The 17,426-nt window shown below is 50.5% G+C and overlaps 2 protein-coding genes across 2 annotated transcripts in view; one reads left to right on the top strand and one right to left on the bottom strand.

Annotated features, from left to right (window-relative positions):
* Positions 1-12,299: 12,299 nt before the first annotated feature.
* On the top strand, positions 12,300-13,596 carry FAM163B (family with sequence similarity 163 member B). The gene is made up of 2 exons (XM_065419013.1): positions 12,300-12,392; positions 13,201-13,596. Exons 1-2 carry the CDS (start codon positions 12,300-12,302, stop codon positions 13,594-13,596), a joined length of 489 nt encoding a protein of 162 aa, XP_065275085.1.
* A 3,641-nt stretch (positions 13,597-17,237) lies between these two features.
* The window catches only part of ADAMTSL2 (ADAMTS like 2), a 44,272-nt gene continuing 44,083 nt past the window's right edge, over positions 17,238-17,426 (bottom strand). The window contains exon 18 of the mRNA XM_065418908.1: positions 17,238-17,356. Within this exon, the coding sequence (XP_065274980.1) occupies positions 17,238-17,356 (119 nt within the window). The remainder of the gene's footprint in view (positions 17,357-17,426) is intronic.

The following is a 17,426-nucleotide window of genomic DNA, read 5'->3' on the forward strand; positions in this document are numbered from 1 at the left end:
TTGCGTGGGTGAGAACAAGGGCAAACTTGGCCCTGAGGTTTGACCTGTGGCCATTGCTGGGGGAAAGTCACGAGCTACCCCCCTCGTGTGTGCAAGAGGGGGTCAGCCACTCCCACAGTAACAATTCCCGCCCTGCCCCTTCCCCAGGACCCCAAGGAGCTGGAAGCTTGTTTGTGGGTCTGATGGATCCCCAGTGGAGAGGGAGTGAGGACTGGGCAGACGGGCCCAGAGGTGGGCAGAGGAGATGCTCTGTGCCACATCCAGCTGTGTGGAGTGTAATACAACCAGTACACTCACTGAGGGGGGGGTGTCCCTGTCAGGGAGACTGTAATACAGCCACACTGCCAGGATGGGGAGCCCTGACCACCTCCTGTCCCCATTCTCCCTTCTCCTCCCCCGCATCCACATAGGTCCTAGAGATTGGAGGGTGGGCCTGTGACTGTTCCAGGTGGGAGGTGCAGGGCATCTAGGCCCTGTCAGGGAGATGTTAGTCTATGCTCTCCTAACTTGCCACTGCCCTACTCCAGCTCAGCCAGTGGGATCTGCAGGACCGCCCCCCAGACAGGACGGGTTGGGACTGAATGGGTGTGTTTAAAATCTAGGCTGGCCCCTTTACTGCTCAGAGTGCCTGGGCAGCTGTGTGAATCTGCACGTATCTGAGCTAAGCCGTCCTAGCTGCCCATGGTGCGGGGCAGCAGGGGTGCTGATGGCCCCTCCTTTCCCAGTGCTGGTAGAACAGAGTCCTGCACTTAGGACGGAAGAATCCCATGCACTGCTACAGACTAGGGTCCGAGTGGCTAGGCAGCAGTTCTGCAGAAAAGGACCTAGGGGTTACAGTGGATGAGAAGCTGGATATGAATCAACAGTGTGCCCTTGTTGCCAAGAAGGCTAACGTCATTTTGGGCTGTATAAGTAGGAGCATTGCCAGCAGATCAAGGGATGTGATCATTCCCCTCTATTTGGCATTGGTGAGGCCTCATCTGGAGTATTGTGTCCAGTTTTGGGCCTCACACTACAAGAAGGATGTGGAAAAATTGGAAAGAGTCCAGCAGAGGGCAACAAAAATGATTAGGGGGCTGGAGCACATGACTTATGAGGAGAGGCTGAGGGAACTGGGATTATTTAGTCTGCAGAAGAGAAGGCAGAGGGGTGGATTTGATAGCTGCTTTCAACTACCTAAAGGGGGGTTCCAAAGAGGATGGAGCTCGGCTGTTTTCAGTGGTACCAGATGACAGAACAAGGAGCAATGGTCTCAAGTTGCAGTGGGGGAGGTCTAGGTTGGATATTAGGGAAAACTTTTTCACTAGGAGGGTGGTGAAGCACTGGAATGGGTTCCCTAGGGAGGTGGTGGAATCTCCATCCTTAGAAGTTTTTAAGACCCGGCTTGACAAAGCCCTGGCTGGGATAATTTAGTTGGGGTTGGTCCTGCTTTGAGCAGGGGGTTGGACTAGATGACCTCCTGAGGTCCCTTCCAACCCTGATAGTCTATGATTCTATGCACACAGGCACTCCCAGAGGCGTGTGGTCGGGGGCAGGTGCTTGTCAGCGTTCTCCCCTGGTGTGTATTTTGCTGAAGGAGCACTGCGTTCCCTGGGCACGGTGCGTAGAGATTCGACCATGCCGTTCCATCGGGCTGGGGCAGAGGAACTGCTGCTCCAGTTGGACATTCCCCCCTTGTAAGGGAAAACCCGGGGCAAAGCTTTTAAAGTGAGCATGGTCCAGAGGGAGAAATTACCAGTGACATGCAATCCACATCAGATTGGCCTGGCTTGGGTCATGGAACCTCCACTCCCCTGCTGGAAAGCCAAGGAGACAGGCAGACAGACGGCCGCAGCCTCCTGCTTACTCCACAAGGGGATACGTGGACAGGCGCCGGGAGGTTGCAACCATCATGCCCTGCCCATATTGCTAGAGAAGGGGAGGGGCATTACAGCTAGATTGGAGGGGGCTGGCGATGTGGAACAGCTGGAGCACCCCGATTCACTCCATGCAATGGACATTTTCTGCCATTAGGCTATAAAGACAATAGACCAATTTCATCCCTGGTGTAATTCCCATTATTTCACTAGACTTGCACTAGGGATGCCTTTGGCCCAGCATTCTGGCACTGAAGGCAGCCTCAGGAGCTGGGAATGGAGCTCACAGCTCCTAACTGAACACGCAGCTTTCCACTGTGCCATACCCGAAGGGTCATTGGTTTTTCAGTGGCACTAGACTCTTGTGTGGGCAGGGCCGGCTCGACTGTTTTGCCGCCCCAAGCAGCGCGCCGAATTGCCGCTGCGGACGGCGGGGGCAGTCCGTGTGCCGTTAGGGCGGCACGCGCGTTTCCGCAGCGGCGGCGGCAATTCGGTGGCAGCTTCTGTCTTCAGCTGCCCGCAGCGGCAATTCGGCGGCAGCTTTTGTCCTCCAGCTGAAGACAGAAGCTGCCGCCGAATTGCTGCCGCCGCGGAAATGCGTGTGCTGCCCTAATGGCACACGGACTGCCCCCACCGTCCGTGGAGGCAATTCGGCGCGCTGCTTGTGGCGGCAAAAACACATGGACTGCCGCCCCTTGCAGATTGCCGCCCCAAGCACCTGCTTGGAATGCTGGTGTCTGGAGCCGGCCCTGCGTGTGGGCACATCACAGCTGAATATGGGATTTAGGCTCCTAAGCACTTCGGTGCTTTTGACCATGTCCCCCTCAGGCTGTATTCAGGTAAGACGCCCATTCATGCCAGTGCGGGATGTCAGGAGTTGGCCCAGCACTCACCCTGTGGAAGCCTCATGCCAGACGGCCTGCAGACCCAGCAGAGAGCAGCACCATAAATTACACTTTCTCCTACAGTCCCATTCAGCACCAGCATAAAATATGATACTGCTTTCTCCAGTCAGTACTTACCAACGTTAGCAGGACTGTCGGTTTATTTTCTTTGGAATCCAAACAAATCCTTAACAGATAAGGCTGATTTTCCTCTGGTGCTGTAGTAATTTGGGGGGTGGTTTTGTGTTAACCTGCTGCAGGCCAGCTGCGACAAAGCACTTCTGAAGGAGGTGTTCAGAACAGGCATGCTCTGGGTAATTTACATAGTTCAGCCTGTGCCCTGTCCTACGCTCGCAGCACTAGAGGGCTGCTAAAGATTTATAATTATAACAGCGCCGATGTTATTGCAGGCGAGTGGGCTGACAGAGATAGGGTGACCAGATGTCCCGATATTTGGGGCTTTTTTATATATAGGCTCCTATTACCCCCCCCCCCCCGTCCCGATTTTTCACACTTGCTATCTGGACACCCTAGACAGAGATGTTCCTGTTCTGGCTGGTACGCATGCAAACACTGGGGGCCGCTCTCAGTAACTCCTCTGCCACGCCGAGGATGGCAATGCAGCTACACCAGCGCCAGCCAGAGTGTTATAGGTGGAACAACACCTATGGTAAAGCTTGCAGAAGTGTTTTTATTCCATTTATACAGCTATAGATTAGATAAATATATGATACAGGAGGGAGGTGACAGATTCTCTGCGGATGTCAATTACCACAGGTCCATTGTCTCCAACAGAGCTGCGTCAGTTTACACCAGCTGAGAATTTCACCCAACCGCTGCCTTTCCTAGGTCAGATGACAGAGGAACTGGTGGCAATGTTATCCGACAGTGCTTGACTTCCAGCGGTATCATAGCACTTGATTCTTCCAGCTGGGGTTCAAACCTGGCTAGGACTCCGGGCCCATTGGTGGGTGATGATCTCAGCTTTGGGGAGAGAGATCAAACATCCATGCTAATGCTGCTGTATCTGTCAGCAGCTTTCAGCCCTAGGTTTCTGCTGATCTGCCTGCAAGCCTGGCACGGGGAGACGGACAGAGCAATGATGGGAGATGAAGTGGCTAGGCTGCGCTGCACGGAGTTCCCACAGGGATGCTTTTATTCCCTCCATTGGGACAGCAGGATCGAGACACTGAGCCAGCTGGCTTTTTTGTTTTGTTTAATCCAGTGATTACCCTTGGGAGGCTGTTACAAACTGGGCCGTGGCCTTCTTCTGAGCAGGGCCCTGTGTTAGCAAGCCCAGGCCTGGAGCCTGTGCTGAAATTCTCGACTCCTTGGCTTCTCTGTTGCCAGCTGATGCTGTAGCGTATGCATCTCCATTGCTCTCACACGTCAAAGCCCAAGCAGGCTCATGTAATAAACTCAGACCGGTCGGCCTTTTTTCTCTTGCCAGACCTGTCTCTTAGGTCATAGGCCTGCTGAAGGAACCAGGTTTCTATGTTTGGATGCTCCCTGTCCCAAGCTCAGATGTGGGGGTGTCCAGTGGAGTGGCTGGAGGAACACCACAATTCGGCTGCAATCCACCTGATCCAGAGAAGGGCTGTAATGTCAATAGGAGCTCATCACCTCTTGGGACCTATCCCAGGTATCACAGAGCTCTACTCCCTGGACTGGGTATGACCTGGCACTAAGACGCTAACATCTACAGGACAGTTGCATTTGGACCTGGTGTTGGAGAAAGACATTTTGCATGTTACTGCACTACCTGAAAATCCGGGCACCTGCTGAACATACGGGCTCCCGAGCATTTGCTCTGCGCTTGAAGGAAGCTGTGGTGCTGCTGTGCCCCTGGGCTGAGCTAGGATAACTGAACCCAAGCAGGGTGAGGCAGATGTGCGCAGCCCAGCTCGCATCATGGAGCAAACCAGTGTGAGCTCAGCAGCAGAATTAGAGGCCTCAAGGTATTTAAAAGGGTCTTTTACCTTTTTAACCGGCAGGATGCTCTTAACAAGGACTAAAGACTTGATACGGTTAAAGGCCGAGAAAGCTGCAGATTCGGTGGGGCCACATTGGCCCTTGTACAGCACTTGGCTACGGTCTCCTGACAAAAGCAAAAAGGAAAAAATGGGGGCGGGGGGGAAGAAAAACCGCAGGACAGGTTCATTATGATGTTTTATACACGAGGAGCATGAAGCTGATTTGGACAGGGCTCTTGTCAGCTGGTCAGGCCTCCCCACACTGCCCCCCTGCATGCAGCTTGCTTAATGCTCCCAGAGGCTCCAGGTACCCGAAGGCCGAGTAGCGCTTTCATTACTGACGTGCAGTCAGCCGTTCCAAGGTGCCGCCAGCTGGCACTGTGCTCTGAGCTGGAGGCATGGGTGGGAGGCTGTCCAGAACTCTGGGAGGCGGGGTGTGTGTGCGCGTGTGTGTGTGCATGCACCAGCCTGTGTCTGTGATGCTAGGGAGGTTCGCGTCCAAACCAAACAATCCCTTACTTTCTTCTCACAGCTTTTCAGTCCCGCTGTGGGGCGAGCTGAGTTGTGGTTCAGGAGGGCTCAGCAATGGAGATTGGCAGCACCAGCGTTCCTGTGGCGTGTCCGAGCCTGTCCCAGCTGACAGGACAGGCCCGAGTCCCACCTTACCCAAGATGATTTGTCTAGGTAACAGGAAAATATTTAGCAGGGCACCCAAATGAGCAGAGCGAAGGAGAGACGCTGTTAGCTCACAGAGACACTGGATTTGCTGTCTCCAAGCCGGTCGTTGGTTAGCCCCAATATCCTGCCTGGCCTTAAACCTGCTTCAGAGGTTGCTGACCCAACCCCTGCATTATAAACATAAGCGCCAGCTCCATAGCCCAGTGGAGATCGTGGGTGTCTTTCCATCAACTTACTGGGCTTTGGATCAGACCCATGGGCCCTAATTTTGACCCCCCCAGATCCACATGTGGCTCTTTGTGAAGCAGGGGAAGGAGTGGGTCAATGGCAAGGGGGAGGACTGGGGAGGAACAGAGAGAGGGTGCCCCTGGCCCGGGCAGCATTGCCTCCACCAACTCCACAGCGACCCCAGTGAGCCTGAGGTTTTCCAGCAGAGCCCCCATGGTGTGTGTGACGGAATGCACCCCTGTATTCACACCCGACGCACGATTGTAATAATCTTTGTACACTGCAGAGTGGGGAGACCTGACCAGCCGGAAGGGAAAACACAGGCAGCACAAACAGGTGAAAAAAATACCAGCAGGGAACAACCTTCCACACAGACTCTTTCCTCCTAGTTCCCAACTGGAAATGTTTTTCAAAAGGGGGACTGAAACTATAAAAAGAAAGGGCAGACACCCCCCTCTCTCTCCTTGCCCATCACATTCCCTGCACCTAAGAAGACAAGGAGAATGGCGGTTGGACTTGGGAAGGGGGCGTGACCTGAAGCGTTTGGTCAGGAAGCATGTGGTGAGAAATTTTGCTTGAATCTAATACAGTTGGTTAAGTCAGGCACTATTTTATCTTTATTTTTCTTGTAACCATTTCTGACTAGTATGCCTCATTATTTGTACTCAGAATCTCTTCCTTTGTAATTAATAAACTTGTTTTATTGCGTCACCTAATCCAGCGTGTTTAGGTTAAAGTGTCTGGGTAACTTCATTTCTCATGATAAGCTGGTGTATGTTTATTTCTTTAAAGCAATAATGAACTGAATCTTTCTGGGCTGTCTGGGAGAGGGCTGGACAGTGCAGGACGTACAGTTCTGGGGAGAAGGTCCTGGACTGGGAGTGTATTGGGGGTCACCCTGCGGTATAAGCAAGGCTGGTGAAAACCAGAGTGTGATTGGCAGGCCGTAGGGCTACAAACACATGTGGAAGTGGCCTGCGTGTGGTGGTGGTGGCGGGTTGTGAGCAGTCCAGGTTGGAAGCTACAACAGCTAGTCACTGCAAGGCACCCCAAGACACAGCCCTCAGTGGTCTGGATTACACCCGGGTACATCACAGACTGAAACACCCTCTGGGGCAGCGGAGTCCGTGGCAGTGGGGTTCCATTGGAACCATTAATAGCTACACACATGTTGCCAATCTAACCGCCCCACTTACCAGTGTTATAAACTAAGGGCCACATCCAGCCGCAGGCGCTGACTTTTCCTTTTCTCGCTGGGTGCTCCATCCCTGCTCTGCCCTGATGCTCCTCCCTCACTCTGCCTCTTCCCACCCACTCTGCCCCCTCGCCTGAGCCCCCCACCCCACCTGCCTGCCGCTCACACCTCTGCAAACCCTCTCCCCCGAGTGCCTCCCACCAGCTGCTCACTGAGCAGTAGCCAGCCCTGGGGCCCCAGCACCCTGTGGCTGGTGGGTGCTGAGTAACCCCTATTTTTTTCCATGGGTTCCTGGTTGGGGGTCTACCATCGCCTATAGGTCAAGACACATGCTCCCATGTGTAAGCACCTAATACAGTTTCTAATAGGTAAAGTCCAGTCCAACTCCCGTTAAAGTCAATGATGCAAAGATGTCCCACTGACTTGGGTGGATCGTGTCGGCACCTATGCATCCAGCCATGCACAGCGTCGGCACCTATGCATCCAGCCATCCACAGCGTCGGCGCCTATGCATCCAGCCATGCATGCATAGGGGATTAGTTGGGGATTGGTCCTGCTTTGAGCAGGGGATTGGACTAGATGACCTCCTGAGGTTCCTTCCAACCCTGATATTCTATGATTCTATGATTCATTGACATCAGTGGGGACAGGAGGGGCCCCGGTGACTGTAATGTAACAGACCTCAGACACTCTGATTTCCTTCCCCAGACCTGAAGAAGAGCTCTGTGTAGCTCAGAAGCCTGCACCTTCCACCCCCAGAAGATGGTCCTGTAAAAGATATTCCCGCACCCACCTAGGCTCTCACGGAACAGAACAGTCATGTTGCATTTCTTGTCCCTGGAGTTTTCTCTCTCTCCCCCTGTTGCTTTGAGAGAGAGGAAGGGAACCGGATTCAACTGGCAGGATGGCATCAGGCGCAGCGTTCCTCATCAGCCAAACAGAGGAAACACTGAGCCCCTGTTCCGTGACCATTCTGCTCACCCCAGTTTCCAAGTCATCTTACAACGGACACTTTGTGGGAGGCTAGTGAGTAGCCTAGTGGAAGAAATGGGTGTTCCTGACCTGCTCTCACCTGGTGCTGGACCCACAAGGTTGTGATATGTGTATAAAGCAGGACCTGACAGCTTAGAGCTAAAATAGCCGCTGCTTTAGTCCAGTCTCAGTCCAGCTCCGTAGCTTGCTCAGTATTTCACCTTCTCATTATGCCAGCCCTAAACCATTGCAGGACGCAGATACTTAACCGTCACACAGCGAGAGAGAGCGAGAGACAGAGCAAATCGTCATTAGAAAGGTTTTGTGTGGAAACTTTTTGGAAAAAAACAACCACACACCAACGAGTGAGGGGGAAAAAGAGTGGTCAAAGGAAATTGGTGATATACTGATGTCAGGCAAATATGCAGGCAGGTGCCAGGCCCAGGCTAAATTACAGTCTTTCCATTATTCAAAATGCAATCCATCATAGCCATGCCATCAAGGCCTGGCTTGGCAAAAACGGTTCCAAAGCGCTTTGAACAATATGTTCATTTTCACCAGCTCAAACTAGGAAATGGCCGGGGGGGGCAGCTTGCCTCTCCCCACCCCCAGCCTGGGACACCAAGTCTCGGCATCATTTCTTGAGGCAAAGCTGCTCCCTAGAACGGGTGCTTGAATCCATCCCCAGGCCTGAAACAACATAGTATTGGAATCTGGACTCTCTGGCATTGTGTGTGTGTGCCCTCTACTCATACAAAGGTTAAAATTTTATATGAACAGCACATGGGCGTGCATGCACACACATTTATGCATTGCTCATACAAAGGCATGAGTTACATAATTTAATGCATCTGTTTTTGCAAACTGAAGCTCTGCAAATGAACTGGGCTATGCCTGAGTGCATCATAGGAGAACATTTAGTAGTTCCAGTTATTCCAAATTAAAGTCCACATTATTTTCATATGGAAAATAGATCACAGGCTCAGAGGCAAACTGACACAATTCAAATTCTTTACTGTATAAAGCTCTTCCGCTCGCTCTAACATTGAAGCTATAAATCTTAGCGCAAGCGAGAGCCCGTCACGCTAGGTAATATTGCTGTCATTGTGATGGGTACACAGGACAGACTGTGAATTGTCTATGATGTCCTGCTGAGACCACATTGGTCTAATTACAAGGCAGAAGGTTTTTTTCCTTCCCAGGGGTCCCGTCTTCTGGGATGCTGAATAGCCCAAATTGATATTTGAAAGTGTGCCGCACCCTGTAGGATCAGGGCCTTTCTTTGAGGGTTTGGCCAAGGGTGATTCTAAAAAATATAGCCCCCTTTTGTAGAATATAAATATAATCATAGTATACATTATGCAACTATGGTTCGTCATCACCATTGCCCACTCAGCTACTCCACCATATGGGGAAGAGGTTGTGATGGTCTCAGCGGACATGCATGGCTCAGCCTAGCTATGACCTGTAACTGCTGGAAAGCCAGCCATTCGTTGTCTACCCTCTTGCAGTTGCCATTCATTTGCCTCCATAAATGAAGGCCATGTGGTTGTCTTGTCCCCTGGGCCACCAGGCCAACCCATGGACGCATTAACTGTCTCATGCTCTTCACGATGCCCTGCATCAGCTTCACTTACTTTCCTGCCAGGGTGTTTTACATTCCATAGTGAAACAACCCCATCCTGTAACCCTTAGTCAGCTGAGTAGTGCCACTGACGTCACTAGCGCTACTCGTGGGTAAGAGTTTGCAGCATCGGATCCTGAATCAGGGCACAGCTGCCTTTGGCATTTTTCTGGGTGACACTCAAGATGCTTACGGGGTCTCCTGTTTTGTTTTGTCTGCTGGGCGGTGCTTTATTGCAAGGTTGAGAGGTGGTTTGTTAGTCTTTCTTGGTGTTTCTCAAAGCTCCATAATTTGCAATGGCGCCCCTAGTTATTAGTGCAAGTGATCAAGGTTTGGATGTATAATCATTATTTTGTTTTATTAATACACCAGCTTATCTGTAAAGGCAGAGACGCCCCGTGCCTGCCGATAGTGGGGGAGGGCAGCCAGCTTCAGCAGTGTTACTGAGCGTGCTCAGTCTGTGTGAGCATGCTCAGTTCAAGCCCAGCAGCAAATCTGGAGGGGCCCATGACCCCCACCCCAAAGGTATCACCTCCGTGTAACGATCAACAATGTACTCTCCAGTGTTATCAGGCTAGACTGTGCAACTGTTACATTGCTGCACCCTTACGCACTTGAGTAGGCCTTTGAAATTAACAGAGAGCCAGCTCCTTTTCTGAGCCATAATGCATGAGGGGCCACTTTTAAAACACATTAGAGTTAGGGGACAATTAAAATACAGTAGCCTGGACCAAATCATCGTGAACCTGAAATATATTTTTTGCTTCCTTTGCAAATGAGTCGCATACGCTGCTGAACCGTAGTGAGGCAGATACAAAGGCCCTGCATATTGTTCAGCAGAACCACATGAACGGGAAGCTTCCAATGTGTTTCTAGTGAGTTTTATATTGTAAGACACTGCAACAAATTCTCTTACCTGCACAACCATCAACGGCATCACTGAGCAGAGAATTTCGCTCATCTCATTATATGATTTTTTTATATGGCGTTAACCAGCCCAGAGAATCATTAAAATTTTCCCTAGACTCCAAGTCATAGACATTTTTTTTTTCCTACCTGTTGGCTGCCGGGACACACATTAAATCTTACATCTACTGTGTGGTTACTTTCTCCATCCTCCCTTCATACAGCTGCCAGGTGGCACTTGGCTGGACTCAGGGTGATGGGTGATACCAGCTCCATCATGTTCAGCCTAGTAGCTGCTGCCAAGCCAACATCACAGTGAAACAAGTAGATATGCACAGATTGGTTCCAGATGGATTTTACAGGCCTTTGTTTGGCTTCAGGAAAGGCAGCCTGCAGGCCTGCCCCGCAACCCTGATAATGGGCCTGATCCTGAGGCCCACCCACCAACCCCAGAGAAGTCAAGTGGCCAAAGCTTGCAGTTCCATTAACTTAGCTGGGCGTTTTGCTTGAGGAAAGAAGTCAGGCTTTGCTCTACCGAGCTGTGTGTACTTAAGGGACAGCAGGATTAAGCCTGGTGTGTGTACTGTCGGCCAGAACCCAAATAAGCAGTGGGCCATGCACTTCTTTGTTAGTGTGCCTTCCTACCGCGCGCATGGACAGCAGGCAGGGCCGGCACCAGGCAACCAAGCACATGCTTGGGGCGGCACCTGGTAAGGGGTGGCGGGGGAGCGCGGCACGGCATTCCGCGGGGGGGGCGCTCCAGCGGCGCGGTGCTCGGCAGGGGGGGGGGCGGGCTCCGGCGGCGCGGCGCTCGGCGCGGGGGCGGCGCAGGCGCGGCGCTGGGGGGGGGTTCCAGCGGCGCTCGGCGGGGGGGGCGGGCTCCGGCGGCGCGGCGCTCAGCGGGGGGGGCGGCGCGGGGGCGCGGCGCTCGGGGGGGGGTTCCGGCGGCGCAGCGTGGCGCTCGGGGGGCGGCGCTTTTTTTTGCTGCTTGGGGCAGCAAAAAAGTTAGAGCCGGCCCTGACAGCAGGCACCAGACAGAAAACCAGCTGGCTGCACCAAAGTGGACAAAGTGGAAGACTCATCACGGACATGCTGGCGATCCCGTGCCAGTTAGCGCACGGATGGTCAGTGGCTTGATGGGCTTGTGTCAAAGACAGGAAACTGTACAGAACTTGGTCTAGAGGCTTCAGATGGCGCCGTTCTCTCTGCTGGCATTTGACTTTGTTATTGCAGGAAATCTAGATGCTTCATCCCGTTACACCAGGCTGGGTTAAGGTAACCAGGGCCACAGGCACAGGAGACATGTGGGTCCCCTGTAGCCCCTCCCCATGGGACTGCAGCTCAGAGACCCCTTGGCCAAAAGCACAGCCCTGCTCCATGGCCATCCCCACACTACCTGGCTCACAAAGCCAGAGGTTACATGAGCCATAGTTCAAGGGGCTTGCCTCTGGCCTGTCAGTCAGGGGAACAGAGCCCGTTCCCCCTTCCCACAAGTGAGCCTTGCCTTGGCCCTTAAGTCACAGCCATGATGGAGCCTACTCCAGGAAGTTCTAGCTGTCACCATTCCTGCTTGCTGCAGTCCCTAGTGGCCCAGCATCCACATGGTTAAAAAAAAAAACCACCCACTAGCAAATTCAGTATTAAGCAGCCTCAGCATGGGCAGACTGGGCAACGCTCGAGGGGCGAATGGCCACCGCTCAACTTGCCCCACTGGCGCGCTAGCACGGGGTGGGGTGGGGTGGGGTGGTGCTGAATGCTGGGCTCCTGCCCCAAAGAAGGGCATAACCCACCAGAGCTGGGTTTTCGGTTGGGGTCAGCCCCCTGCATGCCCCTGGGGCACAGTGAGTGCTGGTAGGTGCTGAGCTGCCCCTCTCCCCCTGTTTTTTGCTTGGCTGCAGTAGAAATTTGTATGAGGATACTGCCCATTTACCTGTGTTTGAACGCCTGTTCTGTCTTCCAGGTGGTTAATGGAGAAGAGGTCGAATGACAGCCGGGACCGTGGTCATCACAGGTGGAATATTAGCGACTGTCATTTTGCTTTGCATTATAGCAGTTCTCTGCTATTGTAGGCTTCAGGTACTCCTCACGGGGTTGCACGTCAGCCCATGCTTCTTTGTTTCAACGTGACAGAGACTAGTTTGTACAAGGGCTGCCCGGCCTGAGAGGCAGCTGACACGTGAGGGGTGGGAGAAGGGACATATGATTGAAGGGGCTTTTGGTGAGAGGGGACAGGAACTGCTTCTGGAGGGGAAATGGGGGCAAGTTCATTCCTGATGAACTCCAGTCACCGAAGTGTTTGGAGCGACATAAGGTGCAGCACCTGTGCAGGTGCCCTTGCAAAACTATGACTCATGAACATAGACAAGTCCCTGCTCCAGGGAGCTGACAGGCTAAGCACAGCAGGAATGAATGTGGGTTGAAGTGTTTATTGGCCCTTGTGAGTCAGGCTCTCAGCCCTTCAAGTTCTGGCCCTTCACTAAATTGGCTCAAACTTTATGTCGTGGTGGGGGGAGGGGCTCAGTTTCTGAGGCTGATGGAGCCTGGCGCTGGGAAGTCCTGTTCAGCCCTCTCTGGTCCCTCCCTTGCTAACAGCGGATTGTGCCCTACAGCACAGTTAGTAGTGTTTTATCCAGAATACAGAGTGAGACATGGGGCCTGGGACTGAATGACCCTGAACTTTGGGAACGTCCAAAATCCCAACTCAAATCCAGCACAGGATGTTGCAAATGGCCCATCTTTTTCTCATAGGTTGAACCAAAGCTGCCCTGAAAACGTTGGTAGGTTCCCAATCCATGTGCAAATCCATTACTGTTTAGACTGACGCGGCTGTAGGCTCGAGTCCCTTTTAAGTAATCAATGGTTTCCTGTTTCCTTGGCTTTTCAGTATTACTGCTGCAAGAAGGAGGAATCTGAAGAGGATGAGGAGGAGCCAGATTTTGCCGTGCATTCCCACATCCCTCCGCTTCACAGCAACCGCAATGTAGTGCTGACCAATGGGCCTTCGCTCTACTCCTCCTCCTCCTCCTCACCCTTCAGCAAACAGCACTCCCAGTGCAGGACTGTCTGCCCCAGTTGTACCCACTATGATCCACCTACCTTCTTTCTGCAGCAGCCGGATGAGATCCACAATGGAGGCGACCGGGTCAGCTACAAGACCATCAGCCAGGAAGATATTGAACTGCCGGTGAACGTGACCAACCTGCAAGCTCTGAACCCCAACCGGCTGTCAGCCATGCGAGAAGCTTTCTCGCGCAGTCGGAGCATAAGCACCGACGTCTGAGTGGCTGGAGCCCCACACCGGTGGGCTGCCCAGCAAATGACCCCTCAGTGTGAGGCTTTTTCTATGCCGTTGTGGCTTTTAACAACGGTGAAACTTTTAAAATCCATGGAAGTGTTTTAAAATGATGAATGTATTTATACATTAGATAGGCATATAAGTATATTAAATCACTAGGTAAAGGGTAAGCAAAAAAAGCCAGAGAGAGATGGTTGTAGAGGTTGCAGCTTGTATGTGGTAGGTTTTCTAGCGCTGTACATTGAAAATGTTTTCTTTTTATACTGAGGAGATTTTGATATTGTGCATCCTTTCCTACACCTAAAAAGGCCCCTCCATACCCATCATCGACAATTGCTATGGGGTAGTTTGCAATCTTAAAGGCAGGTTTCCTGCAATGGCTGACAAAGCGGACGAGCACTGCACAGGTGAATAGGACTCGACAGCCTCTCTTTGTGGATGAAATTCACGCCCCCACAGGGGACCTGCAACCAGGTCTCTGCACCACTGACGGCCTCAAAGCAGGACCAACTGGGATTTTGTCACGCAGAGTCTTGTGCAGTCTCTCTCTAGATAGGGGTGAATTTCCTAGATCAGCTTAATTTACTGGTTAGTAAATCCTAACGGTTATCCATGAGCTTTCTATGAAGCAGGAGCTCTCTGTCTCCCTCTTTTTGGTCACAAGTGCTGAAGGGAAGTGCCTTGAGGTTAAGGATGCACAACTCTTGTAAAGTCTCTTCCTTTAGTGGAAGTCCCCAGAGCTGAAATTTATCAGGCATCTGGAATCTATGGAAAGTATTTTTTTAAATAGCACACGCAAGAACTTTCAGGTTTTTATGTAACGGGAGAACAGTGCACTGAGCAGTTTTAGTTTTGCAAATATTACCCAAAAACCCCAACAATGCCACACGCTCTTTCTAAACTGGGGAAATGAGGGCTAAACAAAAATAAAAGAGGACATTTTATTTTTTCCGTCTGGAAATTTGTCACATTTTAGACTTAAAACAAAGCAACAGTCACATTCGCAATTACAAGTCACTGACAGCGCTCAGCTAAATAGGATTGCTAATTTGCAGCAGTAGCCAAGGCCATGTATGGCCCAGATTGGGGCAGCTGTGCAGTCATTAATGGCCAGGGCACGGCCTCAATTAGCTGTTTTCCCATTCCCTTCTCCTTGCGTGGCTTTGCACAGGGATTGCTCTGGAAGAGGCTTTGTCCGAGTTTTCAAGGTCACGCTCGCCGCAAACAGTAAAAATGCACCATTATTTTCCTTTGTTTTGATAACAGTTCAAACCCTGCCACATTGCTGTAATGCTAGCAGCCAGAGAGCTAGACCCCAGCGGGTCTCAACACAATCAATAGCCTGGTTTAGGTAGTTTAACATGAGGAGGTGAACTGCTGCCTATGGGCACTGAAATTAGGCTCAGGCTTGTAATTTCTTGATGCTGCAAATCCATAAGCACCAAATTCTCTGGAAGCTTTAGAGGGCAGTTGACTGCTATGCTGATGTAGTAAGGCACTTCCCTGGCTAAAGCACGACAGGGATCATTTTATTCATTTAAATAACAAACCATCTACAATTTCTTTAGCAGAAGAAGTAACCAGCAGTGACCGAAGCTTATCGAAAGGTCTTTTGCAACTCACTCTCTCAAGGCTTGTTTATCTGGTGCATACAATTTGTTCTACGAACCATCTCCTTTGTAATGGCACTGGACATTATTCAGGCTAACAGCATTGCTCTGTAACTGCAGAACGACTCGTTCAGCTACAGAGCATGGACTGGCTGCAAATAGACTCTGATGAGCTCAGCACCAGGCTCTGGTTCAGGTTGCTTCATTACAGACATGCTCTCGGCAAGGAAAGCGGTTGTTTATAACCACTGTATGCAGCCGAACTGGAAATGATACTTTTGACCCTGAGCTTTTTTAATTCCATGGGAGACCTTCTAAAGTACTCGTCATTCTTTAGGACTTAATAGCTTAGACCATCTTGGGTTTTTTTGTCTTGGTTTGTAACACGTTAAATATGCTGGATTTATTCCTTACTGAGCTCCCTAATAGGGGACGCATTGCTGTAAATGTGCTCATTGGGAATGTTCCGTCTTCTAAGTGATCTGATGTAACAGCGGCTGCTTCTACAGGTCTCTTCCATTGTACGAGTCTTATTCGAGTTTGTTTCAGCTGCATTTAGCCTTTGGATTCTTTGCATTTCCGGTAGCTGTTCTTATAGCGCCATCTTTCCTCTTTTTTTTCCAGTAGATCTTTGAAACTAAGCAAGCGATGTCGTCTGTTTCACTAACCTTCACATGGTGAACTGTTGTACAGGACTTCTGGACTCACTGAGGGGGGAAAAAAAGGCAAATAAAAAAAATAAACGACTCTTTGCCATGATTTCAGAGGCTGCGCTTTTTTTGATTGGCGGCGTTTGGAATCTCATTGCCTTGTGTTAATCATGTGGGCTCCTAGAGGAGGGGTTTTTCCAGAAGCGCTCAGGATTGGCCCCCCCAGTCCTGGAAGGTGCGCCATGGAGGCAACTTATCCACAGAGTCATATGATTATTACTTACTAGTTGTATTTACCATAATGTCTAGGAGCCCCAGTCATGCCATGGTGCTGTGTGAACAGAGTCCCTGCCCCGAAGAGCTTATATCCCATTGACTTCAATAGGTCTCCTCCCGTAGTAACGCAAGTGATGCTTGTTTGCAGGATCAGGCCCTACGTTTACAGTGACGCCTATCCAATACCTCTTCATCAGCGCCAATATCCAGGGACAGACACGCTAAAAATTCAAGAATAAAACTAGATACCACCATAAATATGACAATTTTATTAAAATATACATACGAGTACAAATGAATGATTATAGGGATAAAGTTCACTGTTTGTAAACAAATATATTAAAAAGAGCACGTCTTTTTTGTGATATAAAGTGCAGTTATGTTTCATTATTATATACAATATGTCAGCATTATGATTTTTATAAGGCCTATGAAACTAAAGTTTGATTATAAGATAAAATTCTCTGAAAAAGTATACACCTACATATTACAAAAGGCTTTGGCTTGCACTCATTTAGGGAATGAAATTCAGCTCCCAAACCTAAAGGAAATTAAGGCTAGAAAGCAGGCTTGTGGGATGAATTAGAAACCAGGTTATAGGATCCTCTGCTAAGGCAAACATAATGGTGCTTGAATTTCACATGGTTGACACTTTGACGTTCTCAATTTGAAACTCGCACAGAAAACAAAGAACGGACCTTTTAAAACAAGTGACTGTTTGGAATTAAGAGTGAATCAAATATACAAGATTCTATGTACAGCTTTTGATAATCACATGCTACCAATGTACAGTAGTAACGAAGCTTTCATGTCAGCTTCGAAACAAAATGTTGATGCCATTTCCCTCCGTTACGAGGAATCAGAATAGCAATTTTGCAGTGGTGGAAGAAAACATCCTTACCCCAAGTTTGCGGCACATTTAACGCTTAATAATGCCGGTATGATGAGCTATCGGTAAGTGGTTACGTCAAACCCGGGAGCATCACCCTGGTGTATGTTACTTCTCCTGCCAAATGCTGGATGCTCAAAATGAGTCTACCCTTAATTCCTTCCATCTCCAAGTGCTGCAGTAATTAGTCTAATCTCTCCACTAGGAGTGGGGAGCCCTGCAGGACCTGCAGCAGGCTTTGCTGTAATACCAGTGGCTGCAGAGATTCACTTTGATTGCCAAAGCACAGTTCGTTCCAGCTTGGTCCTGACAGCTGTCATCTAGAGAAGAGAAACACATATTGGCACTCAGATGAGTGAGGTCAGAAGGCAACAGTATGAAAAAAAATTA

The sequence above is a fragment of the Emys orbicularis genome, chromosome 18 (genome assembly GCF_028017835.1).
Source record: "Emys orbicularis isolate rEmyOrb1 chromosome 18, rEmyOrb1.hap1, whole genome shotgun sequence".
Taxonomy (NCBI): Eukaryota; Metazoa; Chordata; order Testudines; family Emydidae; genus Emys; species Emys orbicularis.

What these genes read in the sequence shown, in the direction of transcription:
- FAM163B (XM_065419013.1), top strand. Translation starts at nt 12,300, where the DNA reads ATGACAGCCGGGACCGTGGTCATCACAGGTGGAATATTAGCGACTGTC. An exon ending in TCTGCTATTGTAGGCTTCAG is followed by an intron (nt 12,393 to 13,200) that starts GTACTCCTCACG and finishes TTGGCTTTTCAG; the next exon opens with TATTACTGCTGCAAGAAGGA.